Source organism: Gopherus evgoodei, chromosome 1, assembly GCF_007399415.2.
Source record: "Gopherus evgoodei ecotype Sinaloan lineage chromosome 1, rGopEvg1_v1.p, whole genome shotgun sequence".
NCBI classification, from domain to species: Eukaryota; Metazoa; Chordata; order Testudines; family Testudinidae; genus Gopherus; species Gopherus evgoodei.
In genome coordinates this window covers 292,847,133-292,872,915 of record NC_044322.1, presented here as the reverse complement: position 1 = coordinate 292,872,915, position 25,783 = coordinate 292,847,133, and the positions used below count along the sequence as shown (strand labels likewise).

General features: G+C 42.9%; 1 protein-coding gene across 2 annotated transcripts in view; it reads right to left on the bottom strand.

Annotated features, from left to right (window-relative positions):
* The window catches only part of PAWR (pro-apoptotic WT1 regulator), a 175,547-nt gene that overhangs the window by 51,707 nt on the left and 98,057 nt on the right, over positions 1 to 25,783 (bottom strand). For both annotated transcript variants that reach the window (XM_030548642.1, XM_030548643.1), the window contains exon 3: positions 23,499 to 23,627. In XM_030548642.1, coding sequence (XP_030404502.1) covers positions 23,499 to 23,627 — 129 coding nt within the window. The remainder of the gene's footprint in view (positions 1 to 23,498; positions 23,628 to 25,783) is intronic.

Genomic DNA, 25,783 nt, shown 5'->3' with positions numbered 1-25,783 from the left:
GAGTGTCACAGCTAAATCCAAGGTTGAACAGATAGCTTAGCATAAGTAATTAGCACATACTCAAAGGGAACATTCAAGCTGAAGTGGCCCGTTCACACTCCTGTAGTCATAGACAAAAAAGGAAGTTAGTTGGTTACAGATTACTATAATAAACTATTAATCCGGTGTCTTTATTAAGACCGTGATTTTTATCATCCATCAGAATTATGAATTTAAGCTCCCAGGCACGTCTTTTGAAAGTGTGCAGGTTTCCTATAAGGATGAGGACTGGTAGGTCAGACAGAATAATCAGTTTGTGAAAAGTGTTCACCCACAGGTGAGAGGGTGTTTTTGTCTTTTATCATTTTTCTGTGCGAGTTCGGTGACAGTCTGGTTTCACCCACAAAGTAGTTACTGGGGCATTTAGTGCACTGGATGAGGTACACCATATGTTGTGATAGGCATGTGTAGGACGTCTGGATCTTGAAAGGTGTGTTGGGAGGGTGTTGATCATTATAGCAGTGAAGATACATCTTCAAGTTCTGCATCTATTGTTCTGGCAGGTCTGCCACTTTGAACTGGCGTCTTACTCTATGGGGAGCTTGCTTCTGACAATGAGCCTGGAGAGGCTGGGGTTGTTTGAAGGCCAGAAGAGGAGTTTCAGGAAAGAGCCCCATCAAGTATGATTGCAATTGTTTGATGATACTCCAAATGGGTTCCAGGATGAATGGACTATAAGGTGGATAGAAAGCTGGCTAGATCGCCGTGCTCAACGGGTAGTGATCAATGTCTCAATGTCTAGTTTGCAGCCAGTATCAAGTGGGGTGCCCCAGGGGTCGGTCCTGCAGCCGGTTTTGTTCAATAACTTCATTAATGATCTGGATGATGAAATGGCTTGTACCCTCAGCGAGTTCGTGCATGATAGTAAGCTGAGGGGACTCGTAGATATGCTGGAGGATACGGATAGGGTCCAGCATGACCTAGACAAATTGGAGAATTGGGCCAAAAGAAATCTGATGAGGTTCAACAAGGACAAGTGCAGAGTCCTGCACTTAGAATGGAAGAATCCCATGCACTGCAAGAGGCTGGGGACAGTTCTGTAGAAACGGACATGGGGATTACAGTGGAAGAGAAGCTGGATATGAGTCAGCAGTATGCTCTTGTTGCTAAGAAGGCTAATGGCATATTGGGCTGCATTAGTAGGAGCATTGCCAGCAGATTGAGGGAAGTGATTATTCCCCTCTAGTCAGCACTGGTGAGGCCACATCTGGAGTACTGCATCCAGTTTTGGCCCCGCACTACAGAACAGATGTGGACAAATTGGAGACAGTCCAGCGGAAGGCAATGAAAATTATCAGGGGGCTGGGGCACATGACTTATGAGGAGAGGCTGAGGGAATTGGGCTTATTTAGTCTGCAGAAAAGAAGGAGTTGGGGGGGATTCGATAGCAGCCTTCAACTATTTGAAAAGGGGTTCCAAAGAGGATGGAGCTTGGCTGTTCTCAGTGATGGCAAATGACAGAACAAGGAACAATGATCTCAAGGTGAGGTCGGGATGTGGGTCTAGGTTGGACATTATGAAAAACTATTTCACTAGGAGGGTGGTGAAGCACTGGAATGGGTTACCTAGGAAGGTGGTAGAATCTCCATCCTTAGAGGTTTTTAAGGCCCAGTTTGACAAAGCCCTGGCTGGGATAATTTAGTTGGGATTGGTCCTGCTTTGAGCAGGGGGTTGGACTAGATGACCTCCTGAGGTCTCTTCCAACCCTAATCTTCTATGATAGGTGACAACTAGGGGTGTTTTATTGTGTTGGGGTGCCCTCCAGTGTTTATCTTCTGAACTGCAGGCTCTGTTGCCTCCTGGGGTCTGCCTAGCAACAGTGCCTTTTTCCCTTTGTTTTCAAGGTAAAGTAAACCAGAAAAACCACTTTATTTGCATGTATATAGTGCTGGTATTTGACTCCTAATGGGAGTGCTATTGTGTGACAAAAGACCCTTAACAGTCTCTTCATGGCTTCTTGCTTAATATGCAAGCCACAAACTGCCAGAGAGAGCAGAAAAAAAATTCTCTCTGGTTTCTTTGAAAACCAAACCCTCTCTGCTAAAAAGCCCCTAGCAGAGAAAAGAAAAATATAATATTCCTACTGGCTTCTGGATTCTATCTTTCCCATAAACGCTGCCACCATGTCATAACCTAGTCCCAGATTTGGACCTTAGCATCCAAAATATGGTGGTTAGCATGAAAACCTCCAAGCTTAGTTACCAGCTTGGACCTGGTACGGCTGCCACCACCCAAAAAATTAGAGTGTTTTGGGGCACTCTCGTCCCCACAAAAACCTTCCCTGGGGACCCCAAGACCCAAATCCCTTGAGTCTCACAACAAAGGGAAATAATCCTTTTTCCCTTCCCCCCTCCAGGTGTTCCTGGAGAGATACACAGACACAAGCTCTGTGAATATAAACAGAGGGACTCCCCCCTCCCTGTTTTCCAGTCCTGGAGAACAGAATTACCGAGAGTTAATCTCTCTTTCCCCCTCACCCAGAGTGAATGCAAAGTCAGGCGAATAAATCTAACACACACAGATCTCCCTCTGACTTTTTTCTCCCACCAATTCCCTGGTGAGTACAGACTTAATTTCCCTGAAGTTTCCCAGTAAAGAAAAACTCCAACAGATCTCAAAAAGAAAGCTTTATATAAAAAGAAAGAAATATACATAAAAATGGTCTCTCTGTATTAAGGTGACAAATACAGGGTCAATTGCTTAAAAGAATATTGAATAAACAGCCTTATTCAAAAAGAATACAAATCAAAGCACTCCAGCAACTATAGACATGTAAATACCAAAGAAAAGAAACCATATAACTCACTATTTGATCCCTTTGTCCTTACACTTGGAAACAGAAGATTAGAAAACAGAAATCACTTCTCAAAGCTGAGAGAAAAGCAGGCAGACAGACAAAGACTCAGACACAAACTTCCCTCCACCCAGAGTTGAAAAAAAATCCTGTTTCCTGATTGGTCCTCTGGTCAGGTGCTTCAGGTGAAAGAGACATTAACCCTTAGCTATCTGTTTATGACAGGCCCAGTTTGACAAAGCTCTGGCTGGGATAATTTAGTTGGGATTGGTCCTGCTTTGAGCAGGGGGTTGGACTAGATGACCTCCTGAGGTCTCTTCCAACCCTAATCTTCTATGATAGGTGACAACTAGGGGTGTGCAGTCAGAGAGGGTTTTATTTGTGTATTGAAGCAGGTTGTCTTGGGGTATTTGGCCCATTCCATGATGCAATCTACTTATCTGATGGAGTATCCTTGTTTGGTGAAGGCAGTTTTAAAGTGTGCTAAGGTATATATCCCAGACTTTCTCCTCAGAGCATATTCTGTGGTATCTGAGTGCCGGAATAGATTTCTTAGTGTGTTACCGGATCTATGAAGGTAGGTGTGGTGATCTGGGGGCCTCTTGTATATAGCTGATCATAGGCTTCCATTGATGAAACTGATTGTGGTGTCCAGAAAGTTGATGCTAGTCTAGAAGTGTTCCAGAGAGAGTTTAAAGGACAAGTGGTGGTTGCTGAAGTTGAAATGGAAATCCATGAGGGAGTTTAAGTCATCTGTCTAGAAGATGAAAATATCATTCATGTATTGCAGGTATATCATTGGTTTCCTGGTGCACTTGTCCAGAAATAATTTTTCAAAGTTGGCATATAGGGAAGCCATACTAGTATCAATGGCTGTTCTCATGGTTTGGACAAAGTATTTGTTGTTAAATGTAAAATTGTTATGGTGAGGAAGAAATGGATGAGTTTGATGATGTATTTGGGGTAGCTATCTGAGGGTTATCCATTTTCTTATAAATATTTGAGGCAGGCAGACATGCTGTCATTGTGAGAGATGTTGGTGTACACAGAAATTTCAACCCTGTTGGCAAAGATAGTGTTCTGAGGGAGGCTGTTAATGTCATGGAGTTTGTGGGGCAAGTTGGTTGTGTCCTGGAGGAAGCTGGTCCTTTGTGTGGTCTTTTGTTTGAGGATGGTTTCTATGAGTCCTGAAATTACTCCAGTAAGAGTGCCATGGGTGGATATGATGGGTCTACATGTATCTCTTTGGAAGCATGTAGAAGGATCCGGGGTAGGTTCCTGGGGCATGAGTTTATAGGATTTCTCTTGGAGTTGTCTGAGAAAGCATTTAATTATACCCATAAATTTAGGATAAACTATCCTGTGAGGTCTTCTTTGAGTTCTTTATATTAGGTGGTGTCAGAGAGTTGTCAGTTGGCCTCCTTAACACAATCATCATAGTTGAGGGTTATGACGGTGTCCCTTTTGTCTGCAGGTTTGATCACTATCTGATCATTAAATACCAGGGACTGGATAGCTGTCCCCTCAGTAGATGTGATCTTTGTTAAGGATTTCATAGGCATTTTTTCCCCCAATGCAATCAACGTAATGATCAAGAGTGTGGTTTTGTCTGCTCTGTGATGTCCCATCAGATGATTATTTTTTGTTATGACTGGTGGTGAGGATGTGGTAATTGTGGAGTGGTGGTGTCATTGTTGTGAAAGAATTCTTTGAAGAATTCTTCTAATTCTCCACATGGTAGCATGGTTCTGTTATGGGGCAGAAGTTCAATCCCTTACAGATAATTCAGCTCCAGTCAGGGATGGTTTAGATCTGCGTTTCCCAAACTTGGGACGTCACTTACTTAGGGAAAGCCCCTGGTGGGCCAAGCCGGTTTGTTTACCAGCTGCGTCCGCAGGTCCAGCCAATTGCAGCTCCCACTGGCCGCAGTTCGCTGCTCCAGGCCAATGGGAGCTGCTGGAAGCGGTGGCCAGTACATCCCTCGGCCTGCGTCACTTCCAGCAGATCTCATTGGCCTGGAGCAGCGAACTGCAGCCAGTGTGAGCCACAATTGGCCAGACCTGCGGATGCGGCCGGAAAACAAACCGGCCCGGCCCACCAGGGGCTTTCCTTAAACAAGTGGCGTCCCAAGTTTGGGAAACACTGGTCTAGATAAATTGATATTTGGGTGTTGTGTAATGTTCAGGTTGTAGGTACTGGTTCCATGGTTTCTCCCAGTGGTGTTCTGTGGGTAGTTGGCTCAACTTTTTGTTTTCATGTTGGACGGCTGTCATCAGGTTTCTTTTAATAGTTGTTCTGGATTACTTACATGATTTCCAGGTAACTTTTCTGATTTTTTTTTCTTTCACTGTGTGGGAAACATGTGATGATTTCTTGTCTGTGGCAGTCCCTTCTACTGTATGGGAGGTGCAGTAAGTGGTTCTTCAGTTTTTCTGAAGTCCATTTGCAGAGCTGTTCATCATATTCGGAGTTGTGTATAGTGGTTGGAAAATTTGGCAGTGTTATTAAGATCATTAGTTTTGGAGGAAGGCAAAGATAGGAAAAGGGAAATAATCAGGAACACAAGAATGTCAAGCTAGCTATATGTTTGCTGCAAATGGCAAGTATTTCAACACTGGAAAAGCAATTAACAGAGCATTCTGCTGTGTTTTAAAAAAAGCTATCAAACACAGAGATAGAGTTTATAAACAACAGATAAACATAATAACCTCCCCATAAATTAGCATTCTGATCAGCAAAGTTGTCTTGCAGACTTGGTAAAGTTTGGCTTATGTTATTTTGGCATTTTTATAACAAACACACATTTTAAAGTATTATTTTGGTTCTCAGTGCAAGCAGCAGAACAGAACTATGATGCCAAGAACTGTGTTTTTGGGCTGTCATTCTATTTTGAAAGATTAGAATATGCATTAGTTATCCAAAAGACAACTGAAAGATACAAATCTATGCACTTTTATAATAAACTGCATTATGTATCTGTTAAGACAAAATGGGCCTTGCACAACTTTTCCAAGACATATTATTAGTTTAAGCAAAACATTGGTTTCTTGCCTGAGGAAATTAAAAAAAAGGGGGAAAGGAAATGAAATAAAAATGATTGTGACAAACTGAAAACTCCTTTGAGACTGCAAAATCTTTGGGGAAGGACAATGACTTCATCTGTGTCTTGTCTTCACAGTACATAGTACCCATGCTTAATAGATAAGAATAGTACAATGTACCTCTGGTTTATATTTATAGCCTTTTATTGTGGCACCCACCTGGAAGTTGTGAACTTGGTTTTGATTATATTAATTTTTAAAACACTGTGTGAATTGGTAAAACAATGCACTCTGTTTCAAGAGCTGAAAAGACAAAGTAACTCATCTAAGAGTCTCAAGAAGACCTCCCTGCAGAAAGTCTGACTGGACAGAGTCTGAGTGTCAGAGAAAGTCTGAGTGCAAGCAAACAAGCAACAAACAAACAAACAAGTAAATGGACTGGCAAAGAAGCTGGCAGAGAGAAGAGATGAATGTATGAAGTCATTAGTAATACTTTTATAGTAGGAAAATATTATTTTCAGAGATAGAGTCCGTATTTAAGAAGTGAGGTTGTAGTTAAACACTTTTGCATCAATAGTGTACTTAAAAGTAACTTCAAAGGCATGCCTTTCATCTCTTGCACTTTATTGTTGAAAGCTGTCACAATAAACGTTACTGTTAACAATTTATGTAATTTAAGACTATTTCTTCTCTTTCCTCATCTAACCAATTCAGATTAACTTTCCTTCCACCTACTGGTTATTTCACTTGGGTCACATGTAGTTTACAGAAAATCTGGATGTGCTTGCAATAAGCTGGACTTAAATTTTGTGATGAGGTCCATGGAATCTGCAGAACTTAAGCACTGCAAAATACAAAAATCTACCAAATGTTTATTTAAACTTAGGGAATTGCAGAGAAAGAGGATGCAGAGTGTATGCTCCAGAACCCCAGAACAAATAGCTATGGGAATAGTGAGAGGCCAAAGAAGTATCCCCTCTACTTCCCCGACCACCCCCCCCCACTCCCCATCTCCTTGAGAGAACTGATCCTTAGGATTTATAGTGTCATTGAAACCCCACCTACAGTTGATTCCAACCCCCAGCCCAACCATATGACCATTGCTGGAGGAAATTTTCACACAAAAATAACACGGAAGTTGTTTTACACAGTAAAGCTTTCACAAATTGCAAGCTATACTTGCAGCTTCCATCCTGTCTCCTGTTCACACCATGTTCCCCTGAAGCTGTGAGTATTGGTATGTATGCTGTTTCATCACATTCCCATTGCTCCATCTATGCCACTGTAACTGTACAATTTCCAGGCAGAGGAACCCCACCCCCAGTAATAAACTCCCCATAAGATTTTATATTCAGATTTCCAAAATTACTCTGTTAAATATTTTTTCTGTTAAGAATTCTCTAGATATTATTTCAAAATATGGAGAATCTTTATTCACTGAGTAATATCTCACTTATAAGTAGCTGTTCTAAAAAAGTATTTTTTATTTGTGGAACTGTTGGGTGGTGATTACCTCATCCATTCTTATTACTCAACTAAAATAAATTTAAACAAGAATCTGCTAAAAGTCAAAGAAAAATAAAAGCTGATCTATTGTAATTAAATAGCTCGACAAAAAAATTTCACATTTTCATCTTCCTTGATTTGCACACGATCAAGGCTGGAACAAAGACCATTTAAAAGAGTATTATGTAATGTATGCTTTTTTTGGTTAACATGGCTAACAGGATAGGCAAAGATTAGACCACACACACACTCTTTTATCCCTGGGATTAACACTCAATTGTTAATATTTACATATTGTAGACCCCAGAAGTCCCTATGAGGATCAAGACTCCATTGTACTTGACATGCACAAAACACATGAAAACATAGTCCTTTCCATGAAGAGGATACAGTCTAAGATGAAAGTTATGAGATTTCTGGGGGGAATGGGGTGGGGAAAGATACAAACAAATACACGGACGTTTTACACACACACACACCCCTTAATAAATATGCAAATAGCAAAAGTAATATGCCCACTACTCCCAAGCTCTGGATATCTGGCCAACTACTTTGAGGCACTGCGGCAGATATTAGGGTTGCCAACTTTCTAATTGCAGAAAACCGAACACCCTTGCCCCACTCCTGCCTCTTTCTCGAGGCCCCGGCCCCCCCTCTCACTCCCTCTCCCCACCACCCTGGCTCACTCACTCATTTTCACTGGGCTGGGGCAGGGAGTTGAGGACTCTGGCTGGGAGTGTGGGGTCTGGAATGAGGGGTTTAGACTGCGGGAGGGGGCTCCAGGCTGGGGCGGAGTTCAGAAGGGGATGCAGGCTTTGGGCTAGGGGTGCAGATTCTCGGGTGAGGATTGGAAATTATGGGTTCAGGAAGCGGGAGGAAGTTTGGGTGCGGGTTCTGGACAGCGCTTACCTCAGGCAGGTCATGGAAATGGCAACATGTCCCTCTGGCTCCTAGGCGAAGGGGCAGCCAGGGAGGCTCCGCACATTGCCCCTGCCCACAGGTGCCTCCCTCGCAGCTCCCACTCACAGTCCTGGGAGAAGCATTTGCTGAGGCTGTCCACTGAAGTGTGTGTCTCACACTGGTTGTCAACAGATACACCAGGTTCAGAGTTTTACAGCTTCTATACAGAGAGAGGTGGATCTCACTCCTGTTAGTTGATACAGAATACCTTAGACACGTTGTCTGACATCACCCTGGAGGTGGAGAGACTTTCTGAAGGGATAAACTATTTACATGCTTCTCAGACTGCTCATAGTTCTTGCTGGTTTATGTGCGTTCTGTATTCCCATGTTAACCATGAGCGCTGTGCTTTATGATTTTCCAGATGGGCACCTAAGCCAAACATGGAGGCTTCTGTAATCAATGTTTTATGTGGTGAGGATGGAGCAAATGGGACTTCCATACACTCCCAGATGGTCCTTGTTCTCCCCTAGACCAGGGAGGCTCACACTTTGTGAGGGAGGGAGACTAACTTGCTCTGCTGGGTGACTAAACTGAGTGAAGCCAGGCCAGCAGGCAACAAAGATAGTTTCAATAAAAGGGTTATGCAAATGCAGGATGTCATGTGATCCAGGTGGATGAGACAGGAGTGAACCTCACACTCAGTTGCACAGTAAGTTCTTTTATCGTCTATACCCTATCCTGTGGGAGATGCACCTTGGCAGTGACTGAATCCTCAGTCATCCCTACAGGCAGAGTTGGCAACAACGTGGACTTTGTGTTTATCCTAGTGACTGTTGGAAGCTGGTCAAGTCTGTGGTTGTTAATGTTTCTTGGTAGGATTCTCCCATCAGTAGTAAGTCAACTAGCCAGGGGGAAACTGATAACCCATGGCATTTGAAATGAGCTGTCAGAACTGAGAGAACTTTGGTCAATACCTTTGGCAGTTGCTAAAAGAAATGCTTTTTACTGGAAGCGGTCATTTTCAATAGTAAACTTCTGAGAGAGAAGTGAATTGCTATATGGAAGTCGGCATCCTTCTTACTGAGAGCTGTGAACCAGACCTCTCTGATCAATTAGGGGATAACTGATGCCAAAGTAACCATTCTGAATCTCCATTTGCAGATGAAGATATTGAGTTGCCTGAGTCTAAGATTGGCATTCATCCTCCTTTCTTCTTTGGTATGAGGAAGCGTTTTGAGTAGAACCTTTTCCCTCAGAGTTGAAGAAGAACTAGCCCTATGGCTCCTTGAAGAAGGACATCTACCTCTTAGACAAGCATTCTCTCCTAGATGCTTGAGGAATGAGAACTTGATGGTATAACCTGATCGTACTATACTGAGGACCCATCTGTCTTTTGTCATGGCCTGAAAAGCTAGGCAATCTCCAAACTGAGGCAATGGAGACTTGTTTGGTGGAAGTGGCATCTGGGTTTGTTCACAGCTCTGGAGCTGCTATCAAAACTATTTCATGACTGATGGTTGAGAACAGAAAGATGAAGGAAGAGTATTCTGTTTAGCATGATGCAGCTTGTCTCTCTTTCAAGGAGGTTCATATGCTCTTTGATGGAAAAAATGTGTTAGGGCATTGTATGAGGTCTACAGGACAGTTTTGTGGTGCTTCCACTTTGGTGCCAGGGTGCAGATCCCCAGTGAGCAGTGTTGCCCTCGAGTTCTTTGAAAAGTAAGGACTTGTCTGTTCTGTCACTGAAAATATTCCTACCTTAAAAGGACAAATATACCACCTTCGCTTGTACTTCAAGGGACCCAAAGAGTGAATCCACAATGTTGTGTATAACCCCTATAGCTATAGCCTTGGCTTGTGAAGCTCTCTTGACTGCATCTACAGAAGATTGCAGGGATGATATGGCTATCAGTTTTCCCTCCTCTATCAGTGCCTGAAATTGTGTTCTGTTTTTCTGAAGAAACTTTTGGGTAAATTCCATCCATTTAGAATAGTTAATCAAATCATATTTTGAAAGTAAATCCTGAGTGTTGATTACTTGAAACTGCATGCTGGTTGATGTGAAGACCTTTCTGCTTACCAGGTGCAGGTGTTTAGTGTCTATGCTTGATGGTGCGGATCTTGCCTGGCGTTATCTGCTCCTTTTACTCGCAGTCTGAAGATTATGGAATTTGGGGCCGGTTCCATAAATATAAATTCTGCTCCCTTACCTTGCACACAAATACTTTTTCTTGAGTCTTTTGGAAGTAGGGGGATCAGGTGGCCAGAATGTGCCAAAATGAGCTTTGTCAGCTCCACAGTGGCTTTATTGACTGGGAGCACAACCTTTCTTGGCCCTGTGCTTTGCAGGACGTCACAACGTTCATGAATTTCTTGTACCTACTCTAACTGCACTTTCAGAGTGTCTACTATTCTTCTCAGTAGGTCTGGAAACTGCCTCAAAAAATCAGATGGAGAAGACGATGCCACAGCCTCACCCAGTGACAATGATGCCGTGTCTGGACTGGCGGCATCAGTGGATCCGGTCCCAATTCCTTTTCTCTTTTGTTGGCAGAGAAGAGAAAATTTCTTCTTCTCTTGGTGGAGATGGTTGGCATCAATTGAGGTGTGATTGAACTAGCTCAGGTTACTGTGCACATATGTCCCACACAGTCTCCAGGAAGGCCAGTGTGATGGTTTGTACTTCGGTAAAGGGAGGACCCCAAGGCACGGTGTATCACCAATCCTGGATAGAGTAAACCTGCCTAGGCAATTGAGAAGGGGGCCCAGAGGTTATTCTCATGTTTGAAGAGGGAAGAATAGTTCTTCCTCAGCATCTAACTCTGAGGATGAGAGCATGGGATCCATTTATCATGGTGAGGCCCCTGGAACCATGAACAAGGATGTTTTGCAGCTAGTAGAAGGGATTGGAGAGTGGCTCCTCTGGTTGCTCCATCCTGGTACCAATGAAGTCAAAATCTCTCTCATAAGGACGGGGTGTAAAGCAGGAGGATACTCTGGGTCAGGAAGGATAATGTAGTTCTGTAGACTTGTAAAGCTGTCCTTATGTGTGGAATGTTTCTATGCACCCTCCGGACCAATGCAGCAGAGGGCTTCACTATAGATACCTTCTTGCTGACCCACTGAAGAGCCATTGGATGCTTGTCTCTTGTTGGTGTCAGTCAACTGCAGCACGTGCTTATGTTTAGTTGGTGCTGATAACGATCCTGACCCCACCTCTAATGTTGGTACAGTCTTTCTCCCTTGAGCCTGTGGATCCACTGTAGGCTCTTTGCAAAATTCTGAGGATCCAAGTGCTTCTCCCAGGTTGGAAGAGGTCCTCTTGGAAGACAATTTCAATGGGATTCTCTCAGAAGGCATGCAAGAGTGCTTTCTGCTTTTGTGTAGAGCACTGGAAGAGGAGTCTGTCCCTGCTCCTGCCTACCCCTACATTCAATGTCCAACTGGGCAATGCATTCCTTGGTACTTTTGGTCGCTGTACAGGAGGGTCTGCCCGGCCTCTATCAGGTTGCAGCCTCACTGCACGCTCCATGAGATTCTTTCTAAGTCTGTTCTCCTGTGCCTGTTTTGTTTGGCTTGCTAAGGAGTGGGAGCAGAAGAGACAGCTTTTAAAGCCTGGGATTTTGGGCATCCCACCATGCCATAGTGGGGTCTGGGGAACACTGCCCCCCCCCAAGCCTTAACAAGCTGACATACATTAAAAATAACACTAAGTTTTTCTAAAAATGATAAAAACATACAACATTTACAGGAATTCTGGCTGAATAAGCTTCAGGGACACTAGAGAACTTCTGTCTCAGACCATCTGGTGGTAAGAAGGAACTGAGAAGGAGAGATGGTTGGTCTGTACTACCCACTATGTCCTTGGTTTGGAGCAGGAGGCTGCAGACACTAATAGCAAATTTTTCTGGTCTCAGGCACATGGGTGCACACAGTGGAACACCCATAGGGACCAGTATTCTAAGGAGAACCCTGGACTCCACAGAAGACTCTGACATAAGCCCAGAAAACTATCCAGAGCAATGAGGAAACTTAGGCAGGGACAAGAGTGTATATTTTTTTCTTATACAAGTGAAGAGTAATTTGTGTTTAGAAAGCTTTGCAAAGCCTACTTTGTCTGTTTCCATCACCCAACACATGCCCCTGAAGAGTTAAACAGTAAACCCAAAGTACCCACAAGGTGGAACTGAAGGAGAGGGTCTGCTAGGCTACTGAGGAGTCTAGGGAGTCAGCAACCTGGCTCATGTGGTCCCATTTTCATGAAGGTGCCAGAGAGGGAGCTCATTCCCAGGATGTGTTCCTGGAAGCCAACGTGGAGAGGGTGTGCTGCAGCCTACCCAGTGCAAGGGAAGCTACTGGTTCAGTGAGTGGGGCCAAAAACACAGCAGCTTGGTGAGTGTCCGGCAGAGGGAACTTAATTCGACCTGTGAGAGCCTCCATGAGAATGGTGCTACCAAGGGACAGGTGAGGAGCATGTCCAAGGGAACAGGGATAAAAAAGGACCAAATAGCTGAGCACCACATTCAGGAGAGAGGGCAGCCAAACAATAGGGCAGGAGGTGACCATCAGGGAACAGAGAAGCTTGTATAGAAGAGAGAGCAAGGAACAGAAAAGATGGAAGGAGACTAAATGAAGAGCAGCAAGAAAATGAAGCTTTTTTTCCCCCCCAAGAGCAGACACTTGGCAGTAAAAATATATCAACATTTTTTCATGCAAGTAATTGCACTTTTTGCCACCATGATGTTATGCAACCGTAAGTGGGAAGGACAACATTATGATACACACTATGAAAACGTTTGAAAACCCATCTATACACCTGTTTCTATAGCAAAATATTTTTTGCCTATGTTTTCTGCAAGATAGAAAAGGAATCTAATTTTACTCAATTAGACGTGTATGAAAATATTTGGCAGGAGTCCACCACGTGCCAAGCCCTGTTCAGGTCTACTACTTCCATCTAGATCCTCAAATGGCCCACATCATTGCAGTGTAACCTGCCTTCAAGCTCATGTCACAATTTGCATGAAAATAGTTCTTGGAGATTCCAGGCGGAATGAACTTCGCTTGACTACCAGTTACATGGATCTGCTCTCTCGGATAAGTAAAGCCAGTGAAGACTGAGTGATATAATGAATACCTTTCTCAGGAAAAGCAAGCTTTCAGGAAATCTTAAACATTCTGTGGTTCAGACATAGTTCAAAAACCCAATGCTGAAAAACAATCACCTTGTCAGTACTACAAAGAAATGACAGAGAAAGCCATATCCAGTAATAAGAAAGTGGCGTACTTGTGGCACCTTAGAGACTAACATGTTTATTTGGGCATAAGCTTTCGTGGGCCCATGAAAGCTTATGCCCAAATAAATACATTAGTCTCTAAGGCGCCAGAAGTACGCCTCTTTCTTTTTGCTGATATAGACTAAAGCAGCTACTACTCTGAAACCATATCCAGTAATGACACCCTCTGATTTTCTTGGATCCTTGTAAGCCAAACTTTCAAACTTGGTTCTGGCATTAAAACAGCATTAACTAGAGTGCTCTCTAGTTTAGGGGTAGCGGACAGATGCCAGACATCCATGCTACTAGTATCAACAGCCTTTGACATCAGTCATGTGATGCTACTTACTATATTAGAGGACCTGGGAGTTTAAAGGGGTTTCACTTGCTCCTTTCAAAACCTTTACAAGTTATAGTGCAAGGTAGTAGGTCTACCATCCCTGTCTCAGCTGAGTAATGTCACAGCCCTCTGTCATCACCACTCCTGCTCAATATTTATATGAAACCATAAGGGAAGATTGTGAGGAGCTGCAACAGCATTCAGCACCATGTCTTTTTTTTTTTTTTAAACAGACGAATAAAATTTTCTTTCTTGTTCTCCCTAGTTATTTGAGAGAAAAAGACCTGGTTGCAAACCATCAGTCTTATGTTCATTCCAGAGGAGACAAAGTGATGCTGGTCAGCAGAGGAATGCATATGGAAGAACTGGCAAAGACATCTGCTCCTTCAATTGAGGGCATCTGCCTACCAAATAAAAAAAAATGGCTTGGAGTTTGAGTTATTATGCTTCCCATTGCTCATGCCAATACAAAAGCTCCAGCTGGTACGGCCTGGGCTAAAGAGGAAAGCAAGATAGGAAAACAACTTCATGAACCTGAGGGTGAAAGAAAAAGTAATAGATCAGGCTACTAATACAGAGTTAGGAAGTATGACATTTAGCACTCGCATGATCCTGTAAATAAATATTCATCTCAGCTGTGTCGATCTGTGAAAGGGAAAACCATAAAAAAACTGAAAAATTTCTTAAAGGAGACGTCTTAATTGAATATAGAGAAACAAAAGACAAGAAATCCAGACTTATTGCATCTTATTCTGTCTTTACAATTATTCAAGGTACATGAAAGAACACGCTGCACTAAGACCCCTAGAATTAAAGGGCACAAAAGCCTTAAAGATGAAGTAAGAAGCTTCTACTGTGACATGCCCAGTTCTGGGAAGTTTAAGTTGGTCCAGCGTTATTTTTATGTAGTTCTTATGATTATATTTATACAGGAACTCATAATCAATTATAAAACACTTCATGGTAAGTTTAATGTTTTCTAGTGGCATTGAAATGCATTTGCGGAACAAAACTATCTAAATTTAAACCACTGATGTACTAAAAGTACATTTTATTGAACACAGATGATGAAAATATGTTACTTTTAAAAAAAAAAGGAAAGTTTGTCTATCATCCGTAGTTCAATCTATTCTGACAAATGTTAGAATACTGAGTTCACATCAAACTTTCCAGCAGAGATTAAACTCTCAATCGTTACATATACAACTTGCTATAATTATATATAAGTTTTCTTCTGCCAAAACAGATGTCTGTGTGATTTCTCTTAAACGATAAGTCACATTTAAATATGAAAAGTATATGTGACACCCAGTGCACAGACCTCTGACACTTGCGCTAACGGAGTATCTGATAGAGTACGCTGTCATCCATTAATTATGCAGACCAGTATTAGAGGAAGCGGGACACTTAGCCAGTGGACTTCACAGATATTTGCTAGCAGGAGAGGAATCGTCAGAAATCTGGGTTCTCTTCCAGGCCCTAGGGGAAATATGTTCTAGTGGTCATAGACCCTTCTGTCCATTTCCCCACCAGCTGGACCACTTCTCTCCTAATCTGGTCTCTTCCCCAGTGCTGGTTCCTTGTCCGAGTCTAACCTAGTCATTTTCACTGTCCCCTCCTCAGGCTTCACATCCCAGTCTCAGTCTCCTTGAAAAGCTTCTTCCCGTTAGCCCTCACCCCCATCATCTGATCATCATATTCCTTGCCCAAATAAGAGATCAAATTCCCCATCATCCCAGCTCCTCACCAGATCCATCTTCCCTCCACCATATCTCCTTTTTCCTGCCTCACTGGTTCCCAGTCTCAATCTCCTTGCCCAGTCAGATCTGACCTGCTCCCTAGTTTCTCATCTGATCCATCTCTCTTGCCCTCCTTTATCCATGTTCCTTGTGTCCATGGTCTCAGCTGATCTTCCTCCAGCCATGGGCTCCCCCTCCAATCTGTGACCCACTTCTCTCCCCATGCTTCTTGTCCCAGGCTCTTTTGCTCAGCCAGCCCTCGCTCTCTCCCAGCATCCTGTCTCCTTATCTGATTTCAGCCCCCTACCCTGCATTTACTGGCTCCCAGTCTCAGTCTCTTTGCCCAGCCCAGCCCAGTGTTTCCCCTCTCAAACTTTCTGTCAGCCTCCAGTCCTAATCTCCTCTCCCAGCAGCCTGGCTCTTGTGTCTCTGTTTACAAATCAGGCAGCTTCTTACATGATGCTTGGGCCCACCAGGTGTCATTAAAAGAACTGGGATGACCAGGGGTGGCGCAAGGATGTTTTTCGCAATAGACAAAACTTCCACCTTGCGCCCCACCACCCCTGCGGCAGCTCCCCTCATCCGTCTTGAGGTGCTCCCTCCCCCCACGGCAGCTCCCACTCTCTGCCCTGACAACAGCTATGACCTCCTGTGGGTTACAATACCCAGGAAGAGAATGCATGTCATGTTTTGCCCCTGGAGAGAAGCATTCAGAGCAAGCCAAAGCTGAACTGAGAGGTATTCAGCAAGGCAGAAAACCATATTCAGCACAGAAAATCCTTGCATCTACTCTGAGCTCAAACAAGAGATTAAAAACTTCGCACACAAACTTCTATGTGGAAAAGAAGTTTCCAGTGTTGACAGCCCATTTCTTTGCATAAAATAGTGAAAAGGCATGCGTTAGTGGGCTTATGGTTGTAAAATTTGTGAAATTTATTAGTCTCATTAAGTATCTTTTGCAGTTCCACTGTCATCTCTACTGCTAAAGCTGTTCAATAGAATGGATGGCCCCTTTGCTTTCCCTATCATAGCCTGGGCATCATCTGTGCAGACACCTGCTCAGTGATGCAAACCCCACCAAGCTACAAGAGAGTTAGCCATTGGAAAGATTAAATGGTAGCCTGCTCCCTCCCCATTTTGGGCAGCATGTCCTGTCAGTGGACAACAAAATTCATGTATGGATTCTTCCAACTCAGATTGCACAAATGTTAGAAGCTGAGCAGAAGAATCCACATCTTAGCCCTGGTCTACACTACGAGTTTAGGTTGAATTTAGCAGCATTAGATCAATTTAACCCTGCACCCGTCCACATGACGAAGCCATTTTTGTTGACTTAAAGGGCTCTTAAAATTGATTTTGGTACTCCTCCCCGATGACGGAATTAGCGCTGAAATCAACCCTGCTGGGTCGAATTTGGGGTAGTGAGGACACAATTCAACAGTATTGGCCTCCGGGAGCTATCCCAGAGTGCTCCATTGTGACTGCTCTGGACAGCACTCTCAACTCTGATGCACTGGCCGAGTAGACAGGAAAAGACCCACAAACTTTTCATATCCTGTTTCGCCACCGTGGTGCGCTGATCATCACAGGTGACCATGCAGAGCTCATCAGCACAGGTGACTATGGAGTCCCAGAATCGCAAAAGAGCTCCAGCATGGACTGTACTGGATCTGATTGCTGTATGGGGAGACAAATCAGTGCTATCAGAACTCAGTTTGAAAAGAGTAAATGATTAAGGGCAGCCAGACACCACGGCGGTTAGAAGAGCGCAGCAGGGCGCGCTGCACATCAGAGAAGCTTTGAAACCAGTTTCATGACTGGTCAGGCTATGGTGTGAAAGTTCTGTTTGTTTCTCCTTGATGAAAAACCGCCCCCTTGGTTTACTCTACATCCCTATAAGCCAACCACTCTCCCCTCCTCCCTTTGATCTCCGCTTGCAGAGGCAATAAAGTCATTGTTTCGAATTCATGCATTGTATATTAATTCATCACACAAATGGGGGGATAACTGCCAAGTAGCCTGGGAGGGGTGGGGGATGAGGAAAGCACAGGGTGGGGTAGTTGTACGGGCACCCCTTAGAATGGCATGCAGCTCATCGTAGAAGCGGGATGTCTGGGGCTCTGCCCGGAGCGGCTGTTTGCCTCTCTGGTTCTTTGATAGGCTTGCCTGATATTCCAGTAAGGACTAAATTTCCATTAGACGAAACTTAAGGAAGGGAATGACCTGGAGCCACTCCCATTTATGTCCAGGCGCCGCTGACTGACCTCACCGAGGGGGGCCAGGAGCATCCATGTCTGCCCAGGAGCGCCCAACAGACCTCACTGAGGCCAGCCAGGAGGAACCAGGAGACAGCAGCAGACAGTACAATACAGCTGCTAACTGTCTTTGCTAACTTGCAACGTCAAGGAGCTGCTGCTGTGTAGCACTGCAGAAGACGTACAGTGACAATGAGCTGAGCGGGCTCCATACTTGCCATGGTATGTCGTCTGCACAGGTAACCCAGGAAAAAAAAAAGGTGAAAAATTATTTTTTGCCATTGCTTTCACGGGGGGGGGGGGGGGGGGAAGGAAGGGGAAGGAGAGAATGGGAGGCTGATGACATGTACCCAGAACCACATGCGACAATGTTTTTGCCCCATCAGGCATTTGAAGCTCAACCCAGAATTCCAATGGGCGGCAGAGACTGAGGGAACTGTGGGATAGCTACCCATAGTGCAACTCTCTGAAAGTCAATGCTAGCCTCAGTACTGTGGACGCACTCCACTGACCTAATGGTCTTAAGTGGGGACACACACAGAATCGACTCAAATAGATTTCTAAAAAAACGACTTATATTAAATCGACCTACTTTTGTATTGTATACATACCCTTAGTTTCATCCAGTTGCATTGAGAAGTACTGGCCTTCTTGAACATCTGCAGATATGGTCAGGAATACAAAGGCTGACTGCGTTACTGGAGGGGAATTGTTTCAATTTGACTCTCAGCAGCAGATTCCAACGTAAGTTAATGACATCTAAGACAGATGCAATCTACGGTTCCCCAGTTTTGAGGATTGGCAGCTTTTGCTATTTGCATGTTTGATGGGCATTTCTGTTTTCAACATGGTCATTTAACAAAACAATATTCTGATTTTGTAAACCCATTAGCTTTCACTTGAAGAATTCAATGGATTTCTTTTGTAAAGACTGATGCCTAGTCTCCAACTGGGCTCAGTGCTTCCTCCTTTGAATGGCCATAGGCACACCTTCGGAAGTTTCTGGAAAAACTACTTCGAAGTACTTCAGTAGAACTCTGGTGTACGTTTCAGTCCAAGACTGCCAGAAAATAAAGCCAAGCTGCAAGTGTCCTGCTGTATCTTGGTGCCCCCGTCTCGCTGTATCCACTTGTTTCATCTTATATTTTGATTGCAAGATCTTTGGAGCTGAAGTCTTGTACAAATAAATATTCATAAACTTTAAGGCCAGAAAGAAACCCGAGATCATTTAGTCTGACCTCCTGTACATCGCAGACCATTAAATTTCACACAATTACTCCTGTATTTAGCTCAATAACTTGTGTCTGACTAAAGCAGGTTTTCCAGAAAGCATTCAGTCTTGAATTTAAGATACCAAGAGCTGCAGAATCCACCACTTTCCTTGCTAATTTGTTCCAGTAATTAATAAACATCACTGTTAAAAAAGTGTGCCTTATTTCCAACTTGAAGTTGTCTGGCTATTACTTCAGTCATTATGATGATTTTTCCACTAGATTAAAGAGCACTTTAAATTTCCAGTATTTTCTCCCCATGAATGTACTTACACACCACAAATCTTTTTTATAAATTAAAACAGACTGGGCTCCAAGTCTTTCACTGTAAGGCATTTTTCCAGCTCTCAAATTAGCTTAAATGGTACTTTTCTGGACCATCTCCAAATTTTCAACATTTTTTAAAATGTTACCACCACGCCCAAATGCAGTATTCCAGTATTAGCCTCACCAATATTGTATACAGAGATAATCATCATCACCTCCTTATTCCTACTGACTACTCCTCTGTCTCCACATCCATGGATCACATTAGCCCTTTCAGTCACAGTGTCACACTGGAAGTTCATGTTCAGTTGTTTGTTCACTATGACCCCTAAAATCTTTTTCTGAATCACTGCTTTCCAGGATACAGTCCCATATTCTGCAAGTAGGGGCTTTATTTCTTGTTCCTAGATGTATGAAAGTTTGCATTTGGCAGTATTAAAAATTCATTTTGATCAAATGGGCAGGTCCATATTACCAAATGATCCAGATTGCTTTGTATGACTTATTATTAAAGCAGTCTGCCAATTTGTGTGTCATCTGCAATTGTATTCAGCAATGATTTTATATTTGCTTCCAAATCATTAAGAAGATACTTAATAGCATTGGGATCAGTACTAATCCTTGAAGAACCCCACTGGGAATACCCCCATTTGATGACTCCCTATTAACAACTACTTTTTGGAGCCATATTCCCATCATGGCTCAACACTGAACCAATGAATTTAAATTGTTGCATAGACTAACTCTGCATTTGGCTTCTCGTTGTCCCTCTCAAGGAAGCATCATATGTACAGTAACTCCTCGCTTAATGTTGCAGTTATATTCCTGAAAAATGTGACTTTAAGCAAAAGCATGTTAAGCGAATCCAATTTTCCCATAAGAATTAATGTAAATAGGGGGGTTAGGTTTCAGGGAATTTTTTTTCACCAGACAAAAGACTGTATATATTTTTTACACACACACACACACACACACACACACACACACACACACACACACACACACACACACACACACACACACACACACACACACACACACACACACACACACACACACACACACACACACACACACACACACACACACCATAAGTTTTAAATAAACAATTTGATACTGTACACAGCAATGATGATTGTGAAGCTTGGTTGAGGTGGTGAAGTCAGAGGATGGACTATTTCCCAAGGATTGCCTTAGTGCTGAATGATGAACTAGCACTCGGCTGAGCCCTCAGGGGTTAACACATTGTTAATGTTAAGGCAACACAAATGGAGGGAGGGAAGACAGCATGGCAGACACACACATGGGGGGGGGTGTGCGCACGTGCGAGAGAGAGAGAGAGAGATGCATTGCCCCTTTAAGTATGCTGACTCCACCCTAAGTATATTCCCTTTTTAAGTAGGTCAGCAAGTGCGACAGCAGCTGCTGCTAGCAAGCTCCCTCTGTCCTGAGCCCTGTCATGACCCTCCTCCCTCCCGCCCGCTCTATGGAGAGGGGGTAAGCAGGGAGAGGGAGACACTCTGACATTAGCCCCTCTCTTCCTGCCCTCTCCCCTGCACAGCAAGCAGCAGGCTCTGAGGAGCAACTCCAAGGAAGAGGGCAGGAGCAGCACAAGGCAGTGAGGGGAGGGACAGCTGAACTGCTGACAACTGATAGCCTGCTGGGCAGCTGCTGCACAGGGAACTTAAGGGAGCAGGGAGCTGATGGGGGGCTGCCAGTCCGCCCTGATTCCAAGCCCTCACCAGCTAGCTCCAACAGGCTGCTCTTTCTGCAAGCAGTGGACAAAGCAGGCAGCTGCCAAACACCGTGGTAAGGGAGCATTGCGCAACTTTAAACGAGCATGTTCCCTAATTGATCACCAACATAACAAAACAATGTTAACTGGGACGACTTTAAGTGAGGAGTTACTGTATTTAGTCTTTTCAGATGATTTGTAAGCCATTTTCTTCTAATATAGCCCTTCCATAGTACTAGGTCCATTTCCAGTTTGTATTTATCTTCGTGGCATAATTGACAATGATGTCACTGACAAAAAAGCATGTTTCCCAGAATCTTCCTTTTAACTTCCTGCATAAAGGTGTCCATTACAAATCACAAACAGTAATGGGTTTAACACTAATCCTTAACGTAGGCCTACCCTCACAGTGAATAATTCACATTGTATCATACTAACTACACTAAGCTTCCTACAGAAGTCTAGGACTATTACATCTATGCAGTTACCTTTATCAACCAAACCTGTAATTTCCTTAAAATGAAATTGGGTTTGTCTGACAAGACCTATTTTCCATAAAACTGTGACCAACTGGGCAAGAGACTAGGACAAAGCACCTCGGAGAACAGAAAGAGACAAGGAGATTGTATCCCTGCCTCATTCAGTGCACAGGATGGACCTGCTCTGGGGATGAATAAGGATTATGCAGCGAAGTAGACTCAACTGTAGAACCCTTGCCTCATTTGTTGCAGAAGTTGGAAAGTGTGCAGTGAAAGACGCAAGGGATTGAAGGAAGCAAAAGGATGAGCTCATGGGTAAGGCAACTTGAATGATTCCCTGGAGAACGAAATTCTGTCCCTGCTTCTGCCACAGAGAGCTCCTATGTGATGCTAGGCAAGCCATTTAAACCAAACTTTTCAAAGGTGTGTTCTCATTTTCTGGGTGCTTGAGTTGAGACACTGGGGTGTAATTTGTAGAAGTGCTCACAATGCACAAATACAACTGAAATCTGTGGGTGCCATACTTTGAAATGCAATGCCCCTGCTTGTCAGTATTCACTTCTGAATATTACAGAAGTAAATAGTCCCTAGATAGGTAGTAAAATACAGACTTGATCGTATTTTATTTACGGAGAAACAGCTCACGTGCTCTGAGCATATATAGTACCATATAATTTTATGTAATTGGAAAAATTAGGCCCTAGGCATCTCAAACCGGACATTTTTATCATTTTAGAGAGGAATCCAAGATCAGACTTATTTCTATTATAAGTCTCAATCTTAACTGAGGAGAAGCTACCACACATGATTTACTACAGTATTTTATTTTAATAATTACATTAAAAAGTTTAGTTTGTAGATTCTTACTCAGTCTTTTACTAGCAAAAAAGTGAGAGATTATCTGTTGACTTCCTGAAAATGAAAATGGTATCTTTATTTATTAACACAGACATCTTTTGCCATGTGACTAAGTTTAGTCAGTCTAACCATTAAAAACAAAAAGATGGCAGATATACATTCAATAATGTTTAAAAAAACACTTAGCATATTTGCTTAATGGAAATTTTTCCTTTGACAATGCAATGAACAATAAAGTTTTTAAAAATATACTACACTAATTGTTTAAAACTGTTTCCTGTGCTTGAAAATTTGTTCATAGAAATCATTCAATTTAATTATAGTTTAGAAACATCAATAAACTAATCATAGTGTGTGAAGTTTAAACATATATAAATCAGTATCTTGTAGCCCATAGGACTAGCCTGCTTGCTTATATATAGGGCCCTACCAAATTCACAGCCATGAAAAACATGTCACGGACTGTGAAATCTGGTCTCCCACCATGAAATCTGTATATATAGGGTAAAAGCACACAAAAGACCAGATTTCATGGGGGAGACCAGCATCTCTCAGATTGGGGGTTGTGACCCAAAAGGAAGTTGGAGGGAGCATGGGGGGTGTCACATGGTTATTTTAGAAGGGTCATGGTATTACCACATTTACTTCAGAGCTGGGCAGCCGGAAAGCAGTGATGCTGGCTGGGAGCCCAGCTCTGAAGGAAGTGCTCTGCCAGCAGCAGCGCAGAAGAAAAGAAAATCAGGCAACAATCAGGTAACAAGACAAATATAATAAAAGAGCATTTTAAATGTGATAAAAATGAAAGATGACTAAATCAATGTACATTTTAAGTAATACAATGGATTACCAGTTTTGATAACTTGTTTCCACTTACAAAATAGTTTACTGCTTGGTTGGAGTTGAAACAGAAATCAGAAACATGAGATTAACCAAATTTAAGTCTGGCATTAGCAACTGAATTAAAATTTAAATGGAACAAAATTTTAAGTTCTCACCTGTATTAGGTACGAGCCCCCTGGGTCTGCACTGGTAGATTCATTCTGCATTGTATTCTGCTGTGTAATAGCATCTTCCCTCTTTCGCTCCTTCTGTCCTGTTTCATCATCGTCATATTCATCCAGACTCTAAAAACAAAATACTCAGCTGAAAAAAGCTATTTTACATTTTGGATTTGTATGCAAACAAAAACTGAAGCAGTCTATGAAGTTTATATATCAGTATTAATAGTTTCAGAGGTTAGTTCAAGATTTATGCATTTTGTTTAAATTAACATGGGATTTTGATTCTATATTGGTCATGCTAAAATAGTTTAAATATAGAGATCAAGTTTGGGAAACTAAGTAGATTTTGTTTTTTAAAAAATAGTAGTTAAGAAAAAGTCAGTTCCCCCCAAAAACACCCAATTGGCTTGAGCAACATTTGCAGGCCTGTATAAGCCCAACAAAGGAAATAATAAAGGAAATGTAGAGGTAAAGTAGAAAAACCAGACTGACACTTCAACACACACCACTGGACCTGCTTTTTGGCACAGCAACATTTGCTAAGTCTGGAATGTCAATCTGAATTTTCTGCCTTAATTCTAAGTTTCCATGCTTTTGTCATTTCAGTTGCACTCTTAACATTAAACAAATCTAGTGGTCTGATTTTGTTTTCAGTAGTTTGTGTAGCTTTTTTACCCACAGAAGTTGGTCCAACAAAAGATATTACCTCATCCATCTTGTCTAACTAGTACTAATGAGTAAGGCTGCGTGACTGTCACAGAGGTCACGGATTCTGTGACTTTCCATGACTTCTGCGGGTGCTGGTGCTAGCCAAGCCAGGCAGCCCCTGGGCCAGGAGCAGCAGTTTGGATGTGTGGGAGAGGGTTCAGGGTTGGGGCAGGGAGTTGGGGAGCGGGACAGTGCTTACCTGAGGGGGGGATCCCTGTCTCCCACCGGCACGTCCCTGCATTTCCTAGTCTCTCATTGGCTGCGTTTCCCAGGCAGTGGGAGCTGCCAGAATCGGTGCTTGTGGCGGAAGCAGCATGCAGAGCCCCTCTGGTCACCCTTCCCCCTATGAGTTTCAGGGACATGCCTATCGGAGCCAGGTAAGGAGCCCGCCAGTCCTGCCAACCCTTTCTCCACCCTCCCGCCCCACACCAGCAGAGGTCCCGGGTTGTGCAGTGCCGCCGCAGCCCACCTCCCCGACCACAGCACCAGCGGGGGTCCTGGGCCATCCTCCTCCAGCAGCCACAGTTCAACCCACCCAACTTTTAGTAGAGGTATAGAGTAAAAGTCATGGACAGGTTGCAGGCTGTGAATTTTTGTTTACTGCCCATGACCCATCCGATTTTTACTAAAAATACCTGTGACTAAAACGTAGCCTTACTAATAAGAGGTTCTCTTAAAGACAGAATACTCTAGCATTTATAACATTGAAAATGCTACAGGCTATAACACTAGAAGCTGAAGACCAGCCATTATCCTAATGATTCACTCTGATGGAACACAAGACTTCAAATAAAACAAAACAAACCCAAACAATTAAAATGAAAAAGAGACAGGAATTTATCTTTAGTTCTCACAAAGCCAGGCTTCTACAAAAAGAACTATTGATCTGATACAAGATTTCTCAAATGAAGTGAAGTGAAGATTAGTGTCACACAGTGGATGTATGATACTTCACTTGAAAAATAAAAACGAAGATTAAAACTGAGTGCAGATTCTGCCCCCCCCCATTTCAAAATATTCAATTAATAAAGTGAAAACCCTGGAAAACCTCAAAGGAAAAAAGTTTTCAACTTTGAGATTAGAGTGAGGAAAGCTGTCTCAAACTATCATGTCATAAATCTTAAAGTTATAAAAAACAAGCAGAAAGCAATTATTTCAAATAAACTCTTTACATTTTTAAAAGACTATCCATTTAAATTTACACAAAATGTACACAGAATACAAAACCTCTGAAGTAGTTAAGTTGCTATTTTAATCAGAAAAAAAAAAACCGAACCTCTTCCTCTGCTGCTTCAACTTCATCTCAAATGCACCTAATTTAGATTTTGTAGCAATCATAGTGAGACGAAACTTTTTTCCCCACCATTATTTTATTCCCCATCATTAGATTTTCAATGCAAGGATTGTCTATTTGTTACTAAGAATGGTATTGAAAATACCCTTAGCAGTTTTGGACATTAACATCGTGATTGGTATGGGATTCCAACCCTCAACATTTTAGAGAAAAATATTAAGTTAGCAGCATATTGAGCAGTGCATCTCCTCCACCCCTCATCACCATGCCCATGAGC